This window comes from Chelon labrosus (assembly GCF_963514085.1).
Source record: "Chelon labrosus genome assembly, chromosome: 8".
Taxonomy (NCBI): domain Eukaryota; kingdom Metazoa; phylum Chordata; class Actinopteri; order Mugiliformes; family Mugilidae; genus Chelon; species Chelon labrosus.
The window spans coordinates 27,976,492-27,998,611 of NC_140358.1; the positions used below are offsets into that span (position 1 = coordinate 27,976,492).

The 22,120-nt window shown below is 40.3% G+C and overlaps 1 protein-coding gene across 1 annotated transcript; it reads left to right on the top strand.

Moving 5' to 3' along the window:
- Positions 1–252: 252 nt before the first annotated feature.
- sparc (secreted protein, acidic, cysteine-rich (osteonectin)) lies at positions 253–20,044 on the top strand. Its single transcript, XM_084549431.1, has 10 exons — positions 253–345; positions 9,183–9,248; positions 9,482–9,535; positions 11,923–12,010; positions 13,594–13,715; positions 14,023–14,143; positions 16,900–17,033; positions 17,614–17,762; positions 18,353–18,501; positions 19,307–20,044. The coding sequence occupies exons 2-10, from the start codon at positions 9,192–9,194 to the stop codon at positions 19,333–19,335; spliced, it is 903 nt and encodes a 300-aa protein (XP_084405557.1). The 5' UTR covers positions 253–345; positions 9,183–9,191; the 3' UTR covers positions 19,336–20,044.
- The last annotated feature ends 2,076 nt before the right edge of the window (positions 20,045–22,120 follow it).

The window sequence follows — 22,120 nt, forward strand, 5'->3', positions numbered from 1 at the left end:
TTCTCTTTGAATTCAACTTCCAGTTCTGTAATATTCTTCTTAACTTAAGACTTAACATTTTTTATTTTGCATTTAACTGGTTTGTAATTTGAATAAAACATATATTTTATTTTATTTTATGCTACAACATGCTCAGCTTCACATGGCGAGTCCACCTTAAGCCCCGCCTCCTAGGGGGGCAGGAAGACAGAGTGTGTAATGGAAGGAGGGAGGGGGGGGATTGTTTCTAAACTGGGACGTCCCACTGGAAATGTCTTCTGTGAGAACTGGTGAGAGTGTTAGATCGTCCCGGGCCGCGCACACAGCTGACTTCTCTCCTGGTGTCCCTGCTCTGCAAAGCTCAAGGTAAGAGGTCTCACTCTGCACAGAATCCCCCGGCTCGGTCTGTCACTTAACTTCTGGACACATTGAGCACAAGAGCTACGGGGATTCATTTAAACTGTTTTTTGGCTGTAAAAAGTCAAGCTTTTGGAAGTGTTTTCATTTAAATTATTTAGAATTTACTCATTAGCTGCGGCAACTAAAATAAAATCAGCTTTTCTGTGAAACTGAACAAAGTAAAATCTTCTACCCGCAAGCAGTTCACCTGCTACAACCTCAGATTCCTGCAGAGGATTACCCAATAACTACTTAAAGTGCTGTTGGTGGTAATTCCTCATTTTTGCACGATTCAAACCTTCTTTTAAAGTTTAAACTTTAAGCTTCAGTATTACTATCTGTCTCTGAAAAGAAAAAGGCTGTGAGGGAAATCACTGCCTGCAGGTAAACAGTCTGCGACTATGAGGATTCATTCTCTGTGGAGGTATTGTGTGCCACATCGGCAAGAGGAGAAAGAGGAGGAGGAAGATGAGGAAGAAGAGGAGGAGGGGCAGCTGAGGGTTAAGGCTTAGGGTTAGGGGTTGCCGTGAAAGATTAGTTTGGATGTTTTTCCACTTTTACAAAGGAGATTTCTGCAGAGAAAGAAAGAAAGAAAGAAAGAAAGAAAGGAAAGAAAGAAAGGAAAGAGGGCAGAAGATATGAGACAAAGTCTGACTTTCTCCGCAAATATCCCTCTCTCTCTCTCTCTCTCTCTTTCTTTCTTTCTCCCTCCCTTCATCCCTTCTGCAACTCCCCTCCTCCTCCTCTCTCTCTCATTACTCCCATGTAAAGGAATGCAGGTTGCCATGGCGATCGGTTACCAGCTGTTTCTGTGAGAGTTAGTGCAGATGCCTTTCGGGTGTCGGGGCCGTCAGGATTCAGCTAAAAGTGTAAAAGCATTGCTTTTAAAGAGTGCGCGTGATTTTGGTCGGGCTTTAAGAGGGGTCTCCGGGCTTGCCGTGATGTTTTTCTAGACTTTGGTGGAAGGACTCCACTATTTGCACACTTTTTTGGTGTGGAACAAATAGTTGCACTGACGTGCAAACAGCCCTGACCTCAGCCCCCGTGGTTTAAGGCTTAAAATATGTCTGGAGGAAAATTTTAAACCCATTATTCACACTTTAAGATGCGTTAGACATGTGGTTTTAAAGACACAAGACGTTTGCGGAAGCTGCGTCTTTCCAAATTCAAGGTCTTTCTGTTGTTTTTTTAGAGGCACAATACTTTTCCTTCAAACTCAATTACACACGTTTAGGAGAAAAGTGTTTGTAAAAAAGAGGTTTTCTTGTTTTCCGTGTTCGTCACACCTGTCGGGGTTTCTTTCTGAGTAGGACACAAGGACAATGTCTGCATTAGTATGAGCGCGGTGGAGGCCGAGCGTCTCTGGCTGGCTTAATTGTTGAGGTGGCAGGTCTGGAGCGGTTTTAAGAGGAGGAGTAAAAAAAAAATAAAGAAAAAAAGAAAAGGAGGGAGGAGAGGATGCTGTGAAATACCAGGTCCAGTTTGGCATTCCCTACGACGGTGCTAATCCCATCCCTCCTCCCCCTCCCCTCCCCTCCCGCCCCCGACAGGAAGGAGGGATTGTGCTGCTGTCTGGGCTGGAGATGGAAAATCTGGAGGTTAACGTCAGCGAGAAAATTAGGGCAGGAAAAGAGGATGGGATAAAAAGTAAAAGAATTAAAGAATAAAGAACGTTGAGAAGGTTTTTGTTTGTGTAGTATCAGTGCCCAGAGTGGTGGTGTCCAACCAATTACAAGCATTTCAGGTACATGTCTCTCAGATGACGTGAATGACTACTGCTACTCTTCTGTCCACCACTACATTAAGCCCCAGTAACATCCCAGAAAAAATCCACAACATCCCACCACCACTCTCCTTTTATTCAGAAATGTAAAAACACATCCTGTGTGTGTGGCAAGCTTAAATCTAAATGTCTGACCTCATGGAATATCTGGCCTTACAGCTTTCACACACAGGTGCATAAGTGGCCAGAGGGTCTAATCTGGCCAGTAATTAGAGGGTCTAATAACAGCTGTCCCTAATTTGTCCACTGTTTTAGAAAGAGAAGTGGACAGAACACAACACTGAGACCCAGGACTAAACAGCAGACAAGGAAAGTTTATTAAATGTAAACATTCTCCTAATTTACTTGTTCTTCTTTGCACTAAAACAAATGGAACAAATCTGGAGTTGTCGTTAATTAAAGATTGAGATTAAATTGGTCTGTATGTGGCCCCTGAACAAATTGACAGCCCTGATAGACAAAAAGATCCTACAAAGTAAGTTCTTGTTTGCTTTTAAGGGAGAGTTTGATTTGAATCTTCCTTTAGGTCGCTTTAAAAGGAGTTTGCAGCATCCAGACTGACCTCATCAAGTCTCCTGTACTTACAGCGTTCATATGGTCGGGTGGGTCGGTGCAGACGACAAAAGCATTTTGACGGACAACAAAGATTTTCATTGTTGAACGAAGCGAAGGACGTCCGATAAAAGCAGCAGTGAGCCTCAGAGCTATTATATTTAATAATAACATCAGTAAAGCCACAAAGAGAACAAAAAGCAAGGATAAAAGCAGAGTGAATTAAAGCTAGAGCTGTCATTTTCTGCAGCCTTTCATGAAAAGTTCAAGCAGAGAACAATGAAGTGTTGTACAACATGCAGCTGGCTTCAGTCGGGAGCAGAGAGAGTAAAGAGCTTCACCTATAAGTGAAGCAGAGATAGACGATCTGTCCGGATGAAGAAGAGGGGGGAGGAAAATTGAGGTCAGGTGACGAGGAACTCGTGTTACAGACTTTTCTTCTCCGTTCTCGACTCTTCATGTTTGTGCTCTTTGTGCTCGGTGATACAGGTGAATAACGCTCTGGTCTGAAAACGGGTCTTTGTCCAAGAAACGTAAAGGGAGTTCCCTCCTGGTTCTCTCTGGAGAGACATCGGATCTGTTAAACTGACCAAAGCTTGACCAACTGACCAAAGTTTGACCAACCGACCAAAGTTTGACCAACCTTGAGTTAAGTTAAGAGATTAAGTTGAGTAAAGAACATTCGGCTAAATGATGAACAACTACGTCAGGGCTGAGATCAAGAAATAAATAACTAAACGTGTGTGCTTTCAGGGAGAAATGAGGCTTTACAGCTTGTTCCAAAATATGTACCATCTCCCCAAGCCATGACGTACACACAACAAACAGCTGTTCATGGTTCTGATCTAGCGGTAGGTAGAGATCCATTAGAGACAATGATTTATTTACATACAAAACTGAGATCAGATCTCAAGTTCTGGCTGGGGACGAATGTGGAGACAAGTTCTCGGAATTATCCTCTAAAAAACTATTTTTATAGACGACTTTAAAAACTTCTTGACTTTTTATTTGATGCTTATTCAAAAGGCCAAAACATCAGACATGAACAGACTGATGTTAATTATATCTTATAAAGGAGGCATCGCGCCCAAGTTGGTTAGAAACTAAAGAAATGGAAGGACGTGAAGATTTGGGCGACTAAGGAGAACATTTTGAGTCAGATGGAAACGAATCCTGAACCAGCAACAGAGTTTTGGTCGATCAAATGTGCGATGCCTCCGACTCATTTTCTTTTTGTGCGTTATATAGATGAAACCATATTTTTTGATTCTTGCTTTCCGTGTTTGTCAACAGCGTTTCTGATCCCACCAATCTCACAAACTCAGTCTGGGGAGTTTCCGAGACAAGTTCAGCTATCGAAATTCACAACACGGTCACAAACGATTGGAATAAATCAAAGGAAGTGAACAGAACTAACTGTTTTTGTCTTACTGTTGGAAATGCCTCCGTTTAAACGGACGATCAGCCTGAGTCTGATCCATCAGATGGTTTTGTTAACTCACCACAAAGACCTTAGAGATGTAGGCCTATTACTGCTACTTAGATCTCCTCAGGGGGGTTTCTAACACCTGTCTGACCCTTTGGCACCGCTGTTTAGTCCCAAAAATAATCACAAAGAGCAAATGGTGGGAGCTGTCACAGAGGAATCTTCCTCCAAGTGGAAGGACAAGTTTACTTTTTTCGTTGGAGATGAAGAAGCTGTCAAAAGTTTGTCTTCAAGTAAGAAGAAGAAGAAGAAGAACGAACGAGTTTTCACTTGTTTTTGATGCAAACTGTTGAGGGAAACAAATTGCTAAATCCTTGTTTCCATCTTCCGTACTGATTTTGACAGTATATCACTAAGTGCAATCTTCCTCTATCGTCCACAGAGCTCTGCACGGACAGAGGAAATCACTGTTCATTCCTTTTTTTTTGCTCCATATTTGCCTCCGCACAGCCCTTCACATGCCAACGTTGTTTGCTGGCTGCCAGACTGCGACAGGTTGTTTGTCCAGGCCTGTTATGTCACCGAGGAGAAGGAGAAAGAATTCCTCTAAATCTGTTTTTTTTTTCTTTTTAAAGAGCCGTGAGAGAGAGAGATGTAGATATGTGTGTTGGTCCAGTCCAGGTTGTTTTCCTCCGTCGCGAGTTTACACTTGCTTACCCAGCTAACCAACTCCCAAATTAAATACCTTTTTGCGGGGAAGAAGGGCCCCTTTATGAGCCTGAAGTTTCCCTTTTAGCCTCGGCCCTGTTTGATTATGAGAACCGCTTTCCAAATAAAATAATTTGTTTTGCTGTTGCGTCAGTCCGACCGGGCCTCCAGCCTCCGTCCCGCCGAGCCCGGAGACTCTCTGACCAAACAGGAATATTTTAAAGCGGACGTACGACGGGAACACCGTGTCCGTCCAAATCAAACACTGACTTCCAGATGATGAGACCTGCTTTTATTTTCCTCCAATTGCAATTACATTCAGCCCCACTTCTATTTTGTGTCTTTTAGATCTAATTGATCTAATTTCCCCTCAGCAGAACAACTTTTTATTTAATTTATTTATTTTGTTTTTTGAAGCCGTGCATTTTTCAAAGGTACAGAAAAGTTTCCTTGTGTGCCGGTTGTTTGGAGACGTCACCGTCTGCGTCCGTTGCCAGAGTTCCTGTACTTTTCCGCGTCCAGACCTGCTTACGACTTCGCTCAAACCCACAAACACTGGGCTCCGTTGTAGAAGTCCTGCGTCGACTCTCAACTCAGAGACATTTTTTGACAGGTGTAAAAGAACAATGTTGGAACACATAATGTTCTCAACAGTATCCTCAGCGTCAGATAGAGACAGAGCATGCGCTTTGCAAAATTTAGCATGGTACTGATGTCCACTGTGAACATTTCTGTGTGATTTTATTCTTGGTGTTTTGCATCAAACTGCGTTGTGGTTTTCAGGAGAAGCGGATTTTTGAGGACTTTCTAATCCACCAGAAATGAGTTCTTCCCGACTTTTGTTTTCTGCATCTCCTTAGTGGTTTGTGTTCAACTCTGTACAATGGTTTCTAGCTTCCTAGCCCCCTAGCTAATAGTAGCTCTTCCTAGCTTCTTAGCCTCCCAGCTAATAGCTCTCATCTTAGCTAACAGTAGGTCTTCTTATCTTCCTAGCCTCCCAGCTAATAGTAGCTCATCTTAGCTAACAGTAGGTCTTCTTATCTTCCTAGCCTCCCAGCTAATAGTAGTTCTTCCAGCTTCCTAGCTAAAATTAGCTCTTTCTAGCTTCCTAGCATTCCAGCTAATATAGGTTTTGCAGCTTCCTGGCCTGGCTGCTAATAATAGTTCTTCCTAGCTTCCTAGCTAATAGTAGCTCTTCCTTGCTTCCTAGCTTCTTAGCTAATAGTAGCTCTTCCTAGCTTCTTAGCCTCCCAGCTATTAGTTGCTCATCCTATCTTCCTAGCCTTCCATGTAGCTTTTTAATGACAAATACCGAGTACTGCCACCTGCTGGCTTATAAAGTATTAAGAACAGATACAGAACAAAGTCCCACAATGATTACACAAATGAACTTTAGTTCAGTTAAAAATAAAACAATTTACTACATCCTTTCATTACACGTGAAAATACAAAACAAGCACAGAAAGACGAGCAACGACAGCTCACATCTACGGCCAACTCAGAAGCCGCAATTAACTCTAACCTACCAAACATGTTACGCAAACTCAAGACCTTCTGGCTATGAGGAAAGAGCGCCAGCAACACCATGCTGCTGTTTGCATTCTCACTTCTTTCAAAAACTTTATAAGCAATACCCTCACGTTAATATATTTAATTTGATTGGGCTGGTTGTTAAACAGATTCTGTATAAAGCTCGTGGTCAGATTCTTTTATTTCCTGTCGCGACTTGCTCTTAGTAAAAGAATGCAATGTTTCATGTGAGCAAACTGGAACTAAAAACAAACATGTCAGTCATCTCTAAGAGACTTAAGTGCAGCTACAGGCGAATCCTTGTTGCCTAAATGTCAGAAAATTGTTCCGCTTGGGGGGGTTTAACATGTAAAGCCGTGTAAGTCCGAACATGTCGCTTTCTGCTTCTTCTCCTCACGCGATGTTTTCTCCTCCTCGTCTGATAATCGCTGGAGGAAACTTAAATGTTCCTGGAGGAGATCGGATCATTAGGTTGCATTCAGCTATTGTTGGTTTTAAACCTGCTGCCCTCTTATCCACAGTGCAGGAATTCAAACTATGCACAGCTCTGTTTTGTAAATCTCATTATCCCCGCTGCTGATCTCTTCTCGCTCCTGTAGAATTTGGTTTGTAGCACAAACTGTGTCAGCTTACTTCACAGTTACTGCCCTGCACGAGATGTTTCTCCTCAGAGCAGACAAGAAAAACAAACTCCAGCAGACTTTGATCGTTACAGACACTTTAACTTACCCCTATATACCATACAGCATGTGATGCTGATAACTAACAAGAAAACGAGAGAGGAAGACCAAGCAATGCTTTGCTCCATTACCAAAGAAAAAGGCCTCTTTCATCTCCGAGACACAAAGAGGAAAAAAGAAGATCTCCAACAACAGATGCTCGGACAGAAGACAGATAGCAGACAGTCACCTCTATAAACAGGAAATTAAAAAAAAAAAATGTGAAAATGTTGATATGTATGACTTTTATTATATGACCCTGTGGACGGCAGAGAGACAATAAAACAACCACATTTCCTCTCTTCTTGAGGCATAAACCCCTGAGAATGCACTAAAACTCATGTTTTTAATAACAGTGTGGCACCGTCAGACATCAAGAGGAGACGACACGACTTTCGTGTGACATTCTTGTCATTTGTGGACTGAAATCTCTTCATGGGAGTCTTATTTAATGTGTCTTTGAACGTTTTTAAAACCCTTCCGAGTCTAGTTTAAAGAAAAAAAATACACATTTTCTTCTGAGTGTAGAGTCAGTGGAAAGTTACTTTGATTTAGTATATTATTTATAATTATTCTCTTCTTCCATTTATTCATGCAGACAAATCTAATATTACAAAACTGTAGGCTTTTGTCCATCTCCACCTTCTTGAATACCCCAAATCAGGTGCTATTATTAGTGCATAAATTACGAATTTAAATAGTTTTGAAAAGCTTTGCAGGAGCTAGTTTTTTTCTGAACAGAGCTTGAAATATGAGCGGTGAAAATACGTTGCCTCAGGTCGTAGATAATTGTTGCATACAAAGACAGGAGCTGTTTACGTGCCCGTTTCAACCTGAATGGTGGAGAACGACACGCCGACCCAGCCTGTTACAGTAGAGTTTCTGAAGCCTAATTTGCTTCATTCAACTCCCGTGTTTGTTCTGATTTACGCTCCAGAAAGAAAGAAAAAATCCCCTTTGAGCGGGTGAAATCATGTTTCCGGCGGAGAGATTCTTTTCAGTGAAACCACAAACAGCCACAGACAATTCTAACACGACGTCCTGGTAAACAAAGCAGACAGTGAGGGGTTTTGTTTGGGAAGCTGGAGCTCTTCCACTAGTCTGTAGTGAGAGTTGTGCACCATATTGTGTCCAGATGCTTCTGTTGAAGGGTTCTGTGAGGTGATTAGAGATGGTTGTTTCCACTTGAACCTGAAGCGAAGAAATTAAAATGAGTCTGACATAAAAACAAGATTTACTTTGGAAGCTACTGTCTGGTTTTCAAACATAAAATGGCTTCATTTATCGTAGGTGTTCCTCAGGGAGCCTTCTGCAGACCCCTGTAGTTGTAGTTTACTCAGTAGATCCAGCCTGCCAAAAAAGTACTTTCTCTTAAGGCGTACTTTTAGTTCAAAAACTATATTTATGTAACGTTAAATAAAGAAATGTCTGTGTTTTAACTTGAATCGTGGCTATGACGGTTCAATTCCTACCGCTAAAAAGAAAAGAAGATGCAAAGTGCTTGACTGGCGGTAAAACGCTTGAGAGAAAGTGTAATTTAATTTCTGAGGAGTTGGTTAGTTGAACTTGATGATTATTAGTCAGTGATCCTTAAAATATTTAAAGCTGGTTTGATATTTTAGCTCAAACTGGCTTCCATTTGCATCTAGGCGTTCCTCAGGGAACCCTCTGTGGACCCTTGTAGTTGCAATTTTTTTTTAGAAGTTTGTTTGATTTCCACTTGTTTTTACTTATTTTTTCTTTTCCTTTTTAAAGATTAAATAAGCCCATTACATTCAGGTTGTGTTTAATTTTGTGGACATTATTACCTTAACACTGAATAACCCGATCAGACACAAACTGTTACGAAAACCACAAAAAACTGAAAAAAATCAGTGTGCACTTTATCTTTTATTCTTTCAATAAAATCTTTTTGTAACACAGATCCATGACATCAGTCAGGGAACGTTCCTATCCTCTTCTTTCTGCTTCTGTTTATATATTATTATTCCTCTGGGAAAGAATGTGGGTACTATTATTAGAGCAGAAACTAATGCACATGGTTTCACTCAATAACTCGTGTCTGTTCTTGTGTTTGTCTCCACAGACTTTGAAGATGAGGGTGTGGATTGTCTTCCTCCTGTGTCTGGCTGGCCACGCCATGGCTGCTCCTGTAAGTTATACTGTTGTGTGGTTTTTAAAAACGTTTTTTTGCCTTCCTGTCTTTGTGCGACATCCCTTCTCCTTTTCCTGCGCCGCCGTCAGTTCACATGTGACGGTGTGAGATACAGTGTGTCTGCATGGTGAACGATTAGATATCCTGTTCCTTCATTCAAGTGTTTGTGTATGTTCAGCAGCCACATGTGTGCTTAATGTTGTTTTAATGTGGAACATTGTGTGTCTCAGGCTGAGGAGGAGCCCATCGTGGAAGAACCAGTCACTGAGGAGCCAGTCGTTGAGGTCAGTCCAGATGTTCAAGAAGTCTTTTCTTAAAAAGTCATTTAAACATTTAAAACTTAAAGCCTTAAATCCAGAGAAGAAGCCAAAACACAAACAAAATCAACTCCAGCAATTTTTCACCAAGATCTTGTATTGATGATGGGGGAGTCTGACCACTGCACAAAGCCTTCTCCAGCACATCCCAAAGATTCTCAATGGGGTTAAGGTCTGGACTCTGTGGTGGCCAATCCATGTGTGAAAATGATGTCTCATGCTCCCTGGACCACTCTTTCACAATCTGAGCCCCATGAATCCTGGCATTGTCATCTTGGAATATGATCCATTGATGGAATAACCTGGTCATTCAGCATATTCAGGTAGTCAGCTGGCCTCATTCTTTGGACACATAATGTTGCTGAACCTAGACCTGAGCAACTGCAGCAACCCCAGATCATAGCACTGCCCCCATAGGCTTGTACAGTAGACACTAGGCATGATGGGTGCATCACTTCATCTGCCTCTCTTCTTACCCTGATGGTTCTCCACTATCCTTCCAGTTTTTAATAATGCGTTGGACAGTTCTTAACCCAGTTTTAGTAGTTTCTACAATCTCCTTAGATGTTTTCTCTGCTTGATTGAATGCTTGAATGATTTGACCCTTCTCAAACAGACTAACATCTTTTCCACGACCACAGGATGTGTCTTTAGACATGGTTGTATAAGAAATGAGAAGCCACTCATTGCATCAGTTGGGGTTAAATAACTTGTTGCCAGCAGAAAGATAATCACCCATGCAGTAATTATCCAATAGGAGGCTCCTACCTGTTTGATTAGTTAAATCCATTTGGCAACTTTTCTTTTTTGGCTAGGCAGTGTATCACTGATAACCTCAGTCAACAGCCACCACACCACCAAAACAGACACTAATTTGATAATCATACTTTCACAAAGAGACAGCTGTTGGGGCTTATTGAGGCAGATTGACTAGATGTTCTCACTTGTAAGCATCCAGATCTAGAAATGTGGCCGCGTCACTGAAACCAAATCAATGGGAAAGAAATATGAGCAGTGATACGATTTTTAGAAAAACTCCAGAGGTTGCATGAACCAGAAGACAAAGCAAATGCGAAAATTATTACAAAAACTTTCTAGACGCACAGATTTCTTGATTAAAGCCATCATCAAGAGCTCAGTTTTGGTTTTAAACTTGATATATAATCTACTTAAACTGCTCTGGTCTGCTCTCGAACTTTTCATTCAAGCTTCCCATGGTGTCTTTTATGAAAAGTCATATACTTCTTCTCTCATGTGAGTTTAATTTGGCCTCATCAGTGCGTTGTCACAGCCACGCAGCTGCTCAGATATATGATCAGATCAGTAATGGAACTCTGAGGTCTGGGCTCTGCAGCCAAAGTGGTATTTCTTCACGTTACTGTGAACGTCCCAAAGTTGAGCAACTCACATTTATGCAGAAAATCATGAACGGTGTCAAGTTGCCGATGAATCATTCTGTCTGCTTCTTTCTGAGTCTGCAGAGGCCTATTATAGAAAGAAGTATGTATAAGGAGTTATAAAAACTGGTTTCCAACCTTTTTTTTTTACCTTGTGCATCCTTAAAGAAATGTAGAAACACGTCAACAATGGTTTAAACAATGAGTTACGTGTTTTTGGGGGGATTTTGTATGGATTTTGAGACTTGCGGAGGTGAAAGTTGACATTTTAGGTTCTAAACTTTAATCTCAAAGCTGCAGCTTCTGTAAAAAAGAAGATGATGTTCTGCATTGAAGCTGACATAAAGATCCATGATGAGAGTTTAAATAATGCTGGATATTTACCTAACTCTGATCAATCTTTGCTCCAAATTCCACCAAAATCTGAATCTTGGGACAAAATCCTTGAAACAAGACCCTCTCCTTCTGCTGATTTTTTTGCCTTAAAACATTCCTCCATAACCTGCTGTAAACACCACAGAAATATCCATGCATCATACGTTTGAGCCTCCATGTGAATGTTTTTATCATTTCCTGCTCCAGAGGTCCAGCGGGACCAGAAATCCCACAGCTGTTAATTTTAGCCGCTCATTCAGCCGGACCGGGATGCCTTTACGTTTTTTTTTTTTCTTGGCTTCACCACATGTGGACCCAGCTGCTTGTTATTGTTGGATATTATTGGTCCCGCTGCACCCAGACTCTGTTTGGCCTTGGGATTGGGGGGAGGGAACCTTCTTTAGTGGTGACGTTTCAAGTTTTTAAGAGGAAAGCCAGGCGCATTTGAGCGGTTTGGTGTTCGGTGTGGAGGTTGTGCAGAAATAGACCCGAAAAAACTGAAGGAGGGGCTGGCCTGTTCGCAGCTACAGCTTTCCCTCTCCTCGCGCCAATGTCTGACCTCTGACCTCTTCTGTTCCCCAGGAGACCGAGGTAGGGGTCAACCCTGTGCAGGTGGAGGTTGGAGAGTTTGACGAGGCCATTGAGGTTGTTGAAGAAGAAGTTGCTGAGAGTAAGTTTACAAATGCACCACTCAGAAAAATAAGTCTCAACCAACAAATTTTACTTACTGAATGTCTCAAGCATCATAAAGTATTTTATTGAATTAGTTTGTTTGTATTTTTAAAGCCTGTTTAGGAGCTTCATTGACAAAATACATTCCATATCCCCTCACCATCTCAAGACAGGTCAAAATATCTTAACAGTGAAGAAATATTCTCAATTCAATGGTTTCCAACTTGAATTTGTTCACATAAACTTCATAATAAAATGTTTTTGTAAGGTACTTTTGAATAACTAAGATATAAAAAGTCCAGTTTTAGTAACAGGTACATAAAATAATAAAACACGCCCAAAAACTGGAAAGATAAAAATATGTTTTAAAGAGCAATTGACCTGACCTGATTTCCATGTGAAGCCATTTTTAAACTTTTAAGATGAATAAAATCTTTCATAAAAACACATTCACAAGGCCTTTTTATGGATTTTTATGCAGAAATCAGACATTTTTTTCTGCAGCTATTCTGGAAAGCAGCTTCTTTAAAAGAAAGATTTCGCTTTTAAAAAGTTAATTTGGTTCCTTGCGCAAAAGATTCACTATTTAGATGATGAGTAAACACATTTATGTTAAAAAATGCAGTGGATGTAGATGTAAAACTCCTTCTCCAACTTTCATAAATCTTCAACTCTTCTTTCAACAACTCTAAAGATAAAAATGTGGTCGAAGCCTTGCACGCCGACATCCTCCGATCGTGCCAGCATCTGATTTGGCTGCTTCTCGCTGAATCTGTCCTCCAGCTACAGTGGGTTCTGGGTTTACTGAAGCCTCAAGCTGGCAAATCAGACGGCCATAATAACAGACTGCCTCGTTCTGCCAGGAGACGGCTGTAATTAAATGTTCCACCCTCCTTTAAGAGGTGGCTCAGTCGCAGGCAACACCGATGACAGGAAAACAGCCCAAGACTGTACAGGCTGTTCCTTCTGAGCTCATTTACTACGATCCTGAACCATGGCGTCATTACATTAGAAGAGAGACACTCTGTTACAAGGGAAAGTCCTGTTAAAGGTGGCATTAGAAGTAAAGTACCAAATAATACAGAATGATGACAGAGGACAGAGGACAGAGGACGACGGATGACAGAGAGAAAGATTTTAAAAAACATTATTCCAGAATATGACATATGTATATGCAGCCAAGTGGAATAATTCAGTAGAAACTAAAAAGAATAATGGAAGGGACAGCTTGAAACAATAAACAAACATGCAATAATTTTAAACCTGAACACTAAATGATAAAATTAATATAACTGAGTAAACCTGCTTTGCTTTCTGTTTAAAAGAAAGCAACCGCCTTTGACACTGGATTATAAACTGATTTTAAACGAACCAGAACTAAATTAAAACTCCATTTATTATGATTTTCATTTTCCTTTTTAAGTCTTTTTGTATATAGCTGCTTTAATTTGAGTTCTATTTTGGCACAAACGGTGCGTTCAGGGACTGGAAAGTATGTGTGTTCGTTTATTCATTAAGAAACAAACCATAGCTCAGCTGGCTTCTGTTTTCTGCTATTTATTTATTTTATTTTTTCCACAGACCCCTGCATGAACTACCACTGCAAGAAGGGCAAAGTTTGCGAGGTCGACGAGGACAACACCCCCATGTGTGTGTGCCAGGACCCCTCCACCTGCCCCGCTGCCGATGGAGAGTTTGAGCATGTGAGTTCAAAAACAATCCGAAGCCTGATGGCTCTGTGAAGTAAATGTAAATTTGTATGTTTTCATGCAAATATCTAATTTGTGGGTTAGTTAAAATTTGGTGAATCGTGAGGCACAGGGTTTCTCACAATCCAAATGCAAAATGAAATGTTTTGTGTCTTGTTTCCAGACCTGGAAGGACAAATATATATTTAAATACGAACAATGAAGAGCAGAGATGATTTATTTGTCAGGGGTTTGTTGTTGTTGTGTTAATTAAAGTCATCACAGAAGTTCTTGAAACTGAGCCCTACTTTCTTGGTTCCAGATTTGCGGCACTGACAACAAGACCTACGACACCTCTTGCCACTTCTTCGCCACCAAGTGCACCCTGGAGGGAACCAAGAAGGGCCACAAGCTGCACCTGGACTACATCGGACCCTGCAAACGTGAGCTCTCACACTCATTAAACATTTTATGATACAATACGATACGATACCTAACAACACGATACAACACAATACAATACGATACGATACCTAACAACACGATACGATACGTAACAACACAATACGATATGATACGTCACAATACGATATGATACGTAACAACACGATATGATACGTAACAACACGATACGATACGTAACAATACGATACGATATGATACGTAACAATACGATATGATACGTAACAATGATATGATACGTAACAACACGATATGATACGTAACAACACGATACGATACGTAACAATACGATACGATACGTAACAACACAATACGATACGATACGTAACAATATGATACGATACGTAACAACACGATATGATACGTAACAACACGATACGATACGTAACAACACGATACGATATGATACAATATGATACAGTATGATAAAATATGTAACAATACAATACAATAAGATACGTAACAATAAACAACAATACGATACGATATGTAACGGTAACTATATGATACAATGATAATATTGTATCATACAATATGTAACGATACTTATACATTCCGACTAAAATACGCAACAGTACAATGTATAATTATACAATTTATTGCAATGTAAATTAGATACGATATGAGATGATACAATACACAATGCTACGATATGTAATGATACAATGTGTAACAATACAATGTTATTCCATATGCAGAAGTTGTTTTCTCACCATAGACGTAGAAATGTGAACAAAGTCTCGTCTAAATCTGCTACCACTCCATTTCTGATTCAGCAGATTCATGCTCAAACCCCCCTGAAGCTGTTCAGATGAGTTGGTAGATGATGCCTTTTCTTTTGTTTGGTGTTGAGCACAGATTAATATCATGAGTTATACTGGAGATTATTCAGACTGTGTTGAGTCAGTAATAAATGATGAATTTCATATAGCTTCCACCCTGGACACACCCGTCTCATTCGTATCCTAATATTGGCTTCAGGAGAAAAATTCCTCTGTAATCTTATATTAAAAAAATATCTAATTATATAAATTACATGTATTAAAAACTATTTGCACAATATAAACATGATTACATAAATGGTTACGGAAATGAAAACCACAAACAAATTAAATAAGTAAAGAATAAAAAAGAATAAATCTCATGCTGGCTGCTAGAGGTTTAAGTTTTAAGCTCCCAACATGCAAACAAAAAGCATAATTTCACAAGTAATTAAAATAGACCCAATAAAGGACAAATGAACAGGATTACTGCTAACTTTATTTCACTGAAATCAAATGTCTTTAAATGAAATAGTTAATCCAAAGGGCTGGTGTGTCTCTGATGTTTTCAGAGGCAGGACAATACGATGGAAAGCCAAAATCTCTCATCTCCTTCTGAACTAATCTGAAGATTTATCTCCTTATCTCTAGTTTTTGAATCTTGTCACTCCCTCTGTTTTGGCATTTTTTTCAAAATCTGCTTCTGTTTGTTGACTCCTGAGGGAACATGTTTTTGTGTGTGGTAAAGTTGTGAAGCCGAAGCTAAGCTCAGTCTGCCTGTCAGCGGACTCTTAGTTTTCACTTGTCTTGGCTCTGACAGTCTGAAGGCATGCTGTGATTGATGGCAGGTCGGAGGACGGAGGATCCGTCCAGACACGCTGGCTGCATTTCTTCCACTGTTCAAACTCAACACGTCAGAGCAGATGAGTCAGGGCTGAAAGGTTCAAATGGAGATCATGTTCAGTGTTAAACACATCAGAATAGAACATGATTCAGGCTGAGACTTGGGAGAAATTTGAGCAAAAAGAACCTGAATGTTTTGATGGAGACTTCTTTTATGTTTCTTGTTTCAAATCTGGATTTATTTGGCGCTGGGCAGGTTTAATTTGGTGTCTGTTGTATCCCCTAGTCAGTTGTTATTTCCTAAAGGAATGGATGTCAAGATACTAACTTTATAATAATTTATTTAAAACAAAAAAACATTAAAATATGAAGACTTTAGAGCTTTTGGCTGTATTCTAGGGCTATAACACAACAGCTCTGGGTTCTGTAAAGCGTCTTGTGTCCTTAGTTTGTACTTTTCCTCCTGCACCGTTAGTTGAACCCCTGCTAACAACTTTTCAGCCGATGCTGAATCAGCAGCGGAACAAATTGGTGAGAGGGATCGCTTCAATTGGTTGTTCAGCTCTGAGAACCAGAGCTGGGGAAGAGAAACAGGAACTGATAAGCAGGACACACAGAAGTCTTTTCTTGATTTTCAAATCCACAAATATTTCTGCAACATCTAGATCATCTAGAATAAATCAACTGCAGACCAACAGATCAGCGCAATTCAGGAAAGGACAGCTCTTTCTAGCTTCCCAGCCTCCCAGCTAATAGTAGCTCTTCCTAGTTTAATGGCGTCCCAGAGCTTAGAAGAAGTAGCTATTCTACACTTCCTAGCCTCCTAGCTAATAGTAGCTCTCCCTTCCTTCCTAGCCTAATGGCTAATAGTAGCTCTTCCTGTTTTCCATTTTGAATGATTAATACAGACTACTGCCATCTGTTGGTATAAACAGTTATCTATGTTGTGGTGCATTCAAATGCAACATTTTGGTCCAGACACAGGAAGCCAGTGCCACAGTTGGTCTTCATTGCCTGCAGTTCTTCGATTTGTCCAGTGTGCTTACTGTTCACACAGTTTACATGATATTTTCTCACCATTAGTGTCTAAGTGTTGTGCGTTAAACATAAACTCAGTCTATTTGGGTCCACAGACATTGAGGAGTGCCTGGACAGCGAGCTGAACGAGTTCCCCCTGCGTATGAGGGACTGGCTGAAGAACGTCCTGGTGACTCTGTACGAGCGCGACGAGGACAACAACCTGCTGACCGAGAAGCAGAAGCTCAGGGTGAGAAAAGACTTCTTTAAAGGCAACAATGTGGAAGCTACTGCCTTTATTCTCCAGCATCCTGTCATCAGGAAGAAGATCACATTATTTACTTGACTACTTAACCCTAACCCACTAGTAGACCAACAAAATCAAATGTAGTAGTAGTAGTGTCTGGTAGACCAGTGAGCCAACACAACCTTCACAGTGAAAACCCACTTGAATCAACAGCGCTGTCGTGTATTTTAAACCAGTACTGAATACCAGAACCTTTATGAAGACAAGATTTAGTGCAGGGCTGCTTGTTTGCGGTTGCTTGTAAAGAGGAAAGTCTAATCCAAACTTGAACTGTAGAAATATTTACCTGACTAAAAAAAACAATGAATACCAGAGAGACGTTAATGATGCTGCTTTAACAGCTCCACAGTCATAACATTGATTTAATGCAGTCATCTTTAAGAGCAGAAAGCTTTCAAGGCCTTTGTTTTGACGTATCCACCATCACATAAAACCAATGGTTGAGTTTCCGTTCAGACTGAAATAGCAGCAGCTCCTTCTCTTGTTCATGGACCCTGATGACCGTGTCTATCTGTCGTTCCAGGTGAAGAAGATCTACGAGAACGAGAAGAGGCTGCAGGCCGGTGAACACACTCTGGACTTGCTGGCTCACGACTTCGAGAAGAACTACAACATGTACATCTTCCCCGTCCACTGGCAGTTCGGCCAGCTCGACCAGCACCCAGTTGACGGGTACGTACTGCAGGACAGAAAGAAAACGCAGCTGATTTCACCTCTGTCTTTGAAGGTTCTCAGTCATCCAGGTCATGGTATATCCAAAAATACAAAACTCCAGCAAGGGAAGCAGGACTAGTAGAGTTTCTTGAAGACATTTCAAGGAAGTCTTCAGTTCTAAGAGACTGGTCGGGAGTTTTGGTTTAAATAGGAACATCTGCTGCTGGATTTGTTGGGTGTCTTGACAACTTTTCATCAAGTAGCTTATCCAAAAAAACAAGGGCAACTTCACTTGTAGAGTTTAAAATCTATAAGTCGACTTTGTTCTTTGGATAGACTATGACCTGAATGACTGGGAACCTTCAGCAACTTGGATGCTTGCTTGTACCCATCAGAAACTCACATGACCCGTGGGTATGTTAGGGTACGCATCAACCAAAGCCCAAATGAATCGATAGGTGATGATACTTTAGACTCCAAAGCAGAGGAAACTACCATGCACTTAAGTAATTTTCCAGGAAAACCTTTTTCTGTATCATGAGTAAGTTTTTCTTGTCATACACTGAATAATTTCTCTTTGTCTTGACTGTGTGTTTACCCCCCCTCAGGTATCTGACCCACACAGAGCTCGCCCCCCTGCGTGCCCCTCTCATTCCCATGGAGCATTGCACCACTCGCTTCTTCGAGGAGTGCGATACCGACGGCGACAAATACATCGCCCTGGAGGAATGGGCCACATGCTTCGGCATCAAGGAGCGTGAGTATATGACGCTTATCACTTTGAAGAACATTGATGCCATTAAAACTGTTATTTATACTTGATAAATTTAGTTGTTATTGAGCCTATAAAATATCATAAAAAGCTGTAAAGAGACATATTTTTGCTTCTACTTAAAGAAGCAGCAAATTACTGTAAGTAAGAAGCAAGAATTAGAGAATACTTTGCTGAAATAATGATCACTTAGCAGCTTTAACGTGTCAGTTATGTCATCTAACATCAAAAACTGACATTTACCAAAGTTTTTGTCACCACTATTTAGCCCAAACTAGTTGTTAAACCCATTCTTGTCCAAATATATCAAATATTTTGTTCAACTTTATATTGTCTTGTTGCTGTTGGTAGTTTTATTTTTATACTTTTCTCCCCATATAATTCAAATTACGCTTGATAAAAAACACTCTAAATACTTTAATACTGTACTGTACACTTTAATCCTCATGCATATTTGTTTTTACTATTTATATTAAATTAAAATCATTTTAAATGACTTCTTTCTGCATTTCTTTGCACAGTAATGTTTAAAACTTTATACTACCTTAATATTTCACAAAAAAATATTATTTGCACGTTAGTTATATGCATATGTTATTTATTTTAAATTAAAATAATACTAGACAGCATTTGTCTGCATTTGCACGTGTCTTTAAAGCATTTCTCCACATATTAGTTTTATATATATATATATATATATATATATATATATATATATATTATATTTATACCCTAACTGATCATTCAATTAAAATTACTGATGCATGTTTTGTGTCTTTTGTGTTTACAGAGGATGTGGACAAAGACCTCATCATCTAAGCTCCTCCGACCAGCAGCAGTATGACAACTCCTAGTCGCTACTAACGGGACAAGGTGCTGATCCCTAAGTTAAAACAGAAAGGAAAAAAAAAATCACAGTAAAAGGTGCTAATTGATATTTTTTATTGTTTATTTCTTTTTAAAAAAAAATAAAATAATGATCTTTTCCTACCTATACCACTAAAAAAACACACACACTAACATCCTGAATTAGCTCTCCAGTAAAGAAAAACTTAAAGATGTAAATGTCTGTCGGCGACGCTATGATACATATATGCTGTCATGTGTTCAGGGCTTTAATTGGAGATCGATTTGACAAAGACTAAAAAAGTGTAAAGTCAAAAATAAAGTTTCTAAATAAATGCTCCCTCTGCTTGCTTTCTACAAAACAAACTGTTTTAGTTTTTGCACTCTTTTTGGTGTTGGGCTCTTTATTTTTTAAAGTTTGAATCATTTTGTTTGTGTGTATTTTGGTTTCTGACTACTGCTGCAAGAGTTGTTCATTTTTCTAAAGAGGACACACGTGTACTGATATTTAAAAAAAAACTAAAAACAAAACAATAAAGAGCATTTATTCTTTGGACATTTCAATGGGGAGGAAGGAAAATCTCGCAGGCTGAGAGTTTTTACATGTTTCTACTGACGGTTGAGAGCACGGGCGAACTCTTATCCATGAATAAAAGACTATGAAAAGATGTGGGAATCTCTACATGCGTTTCATATCTGCGTTTCTTATTTCCTCCGCTAACGAGTTTTTATATAGACTGATCATCTGATGAGGCGTCAGCGTGAGACATCAGGAGGACAGGACGTGACTTTATCTGTCACATTTTTAGACTTGAAAAGATAAGAAAGCTCTTCTTAGGAGTCACTTATTTAATGCGTCTTTAAACTACTTTTAAACCCTTCAGAGTCTAGTTTTAGACCAAAAATTTTACACATTTTACACGCTGTTTTTTATTTAGATTTTAAGTTAACTGGTTGTTGTTTATAATTAATTAGGAGTAGCTGAAAGACCCTAGAAAGAACAAAAGTTTCTTACTGTTTTCCTACAACTGGTCATTTATCTGATCATTTCTGTGACTGTGACTTCATTGACATAGACTCTGGTATCAACTATTAATCAGAATAAAACATTTACATGGAGAATAAAAACACTTTAATCAAGAGATGAACCAAGCTGGAAACAACGTGGACAGCAACGACGGAGACGTGGAGACATTTTGGTCGTCTTCTTCTAGTCTAGCAATTCAGAACTGGAGATAAAGATGGAGGATAAACTCTTCATCTCTTCTTTTTCCTCCACCACCTTCTTCTTGTTCTCCTCTTCCTCTTCTTCCTGCTCCACCTTCTCATTCTTCTTCTACATTCTCCTGTTCTCCTTCTCCTCTAACTCCTTCTTTGTCTTTTTCTCTTCCTCCCTTTTCTTATTCTTCTTTTTCTTTCTTCCACATCTTCCTCCTCCGCCTTCTTTTTCTCTTCCTTCTTCTCCTCTCCCTTCTTCTCCTTTTTCTTTGCCCCTCTTCTCTTGATCCCATTCTTCTTATTGTTCGTCCTCCACCTCCTCTGTCTCCTCTTCCTCCATTTCTTCTTATTCTTCCTCCTCCACCATCTAATTTTTCTCCTTTCTCCACTTGTCCTCCTCCAGCCTTTTCTTTGCCCCTCTTCTCTCTTCCTCAACTGCCTCCTCCACCTTCTCCTCCTCCTCCTCTTTTGTCCTTCTTCTCACCCCTTTTCTTCTTCTCTTACATTCCTCCTCCAGCTTCTTCTTCTTCTTCTTCTCCTGTCAGACCGTACCAGATTTGTGTTTAAATCTGCTTAAATATGTGGAATTAGGTGCAGTGACGGGTAAAGTTGCACACAATAAAGTTTTGGAGAATCCTAAATGTCGTACAGTGAATACTTTGAACGTGAGCACATATAATATTTAGGTCGTTTTCTTCTTTAAGCACTGCAGCCAAAAAGAACTGCGCATGGTTTGAGACAAAAACGTGAGGGGAAACCCAAACACGAGGACATTTCAGTCTTGAATCTCGCCTCCTGCTCTGGGCTGTTTACATTTTCTCTGGCTGACTGAGAACAAATCAGTCCACGGTCCCCCGGGAGACACGAGAGGGAGAGACGGAGCACCCTGTTACCATCCCCACCCGGTCATCCAGACTCCGTGTGACGACTGTGAAACAACAGAACGCTCCTCCTTCGCTCTGAGGCCGAGGGAGGAAGGAGGTCCTCCTGCTGGGAGTTAAGAGACGTTTATCTCTGCTGCCGGGAGACGTCTCGGTTGGACTCAGACATGCAGCAGCGTCCCACAAAGACTTAAAGCTGGTATTTCATAGGAAACGTCAGTGGTCGCATTTACATAGATACTAGTATCAACTAATAATCACAATAAAAGTTTGTGGAGGTGTAAACTTTATCTACTCTTTCTTCTTCTTCTCTTTCTTCCTCCTGCACCTCCTCTTCTACCTCTGTCTCCTTCTCCCTATCCTTTCTCCTCCTGCTCCTTCTTTGTCATTCTTCTCTCATCCTCCATCTCCTCCTCCTCTGTGTCCTCCTTCTCATCTACCTCCATTTCTTCTTTTTCTCTTTCTTCCTCACCTCCCTCCTCCGCCTACTCCTCATTCTCCTTCTCCATCTTCTTCCTCTGCCCTTTCTTCTTCTCCTCACAATTCTTTCCTCTTCTGTTTCTTTCTCTTTTTCCTCCTCCGACTTCTTCTTTTCATCCTCCGCTTTCTTCTTCTTCTTCTCTGTCCTCTACTTTCTTCTTCTCCTGAATCTCCTCCTC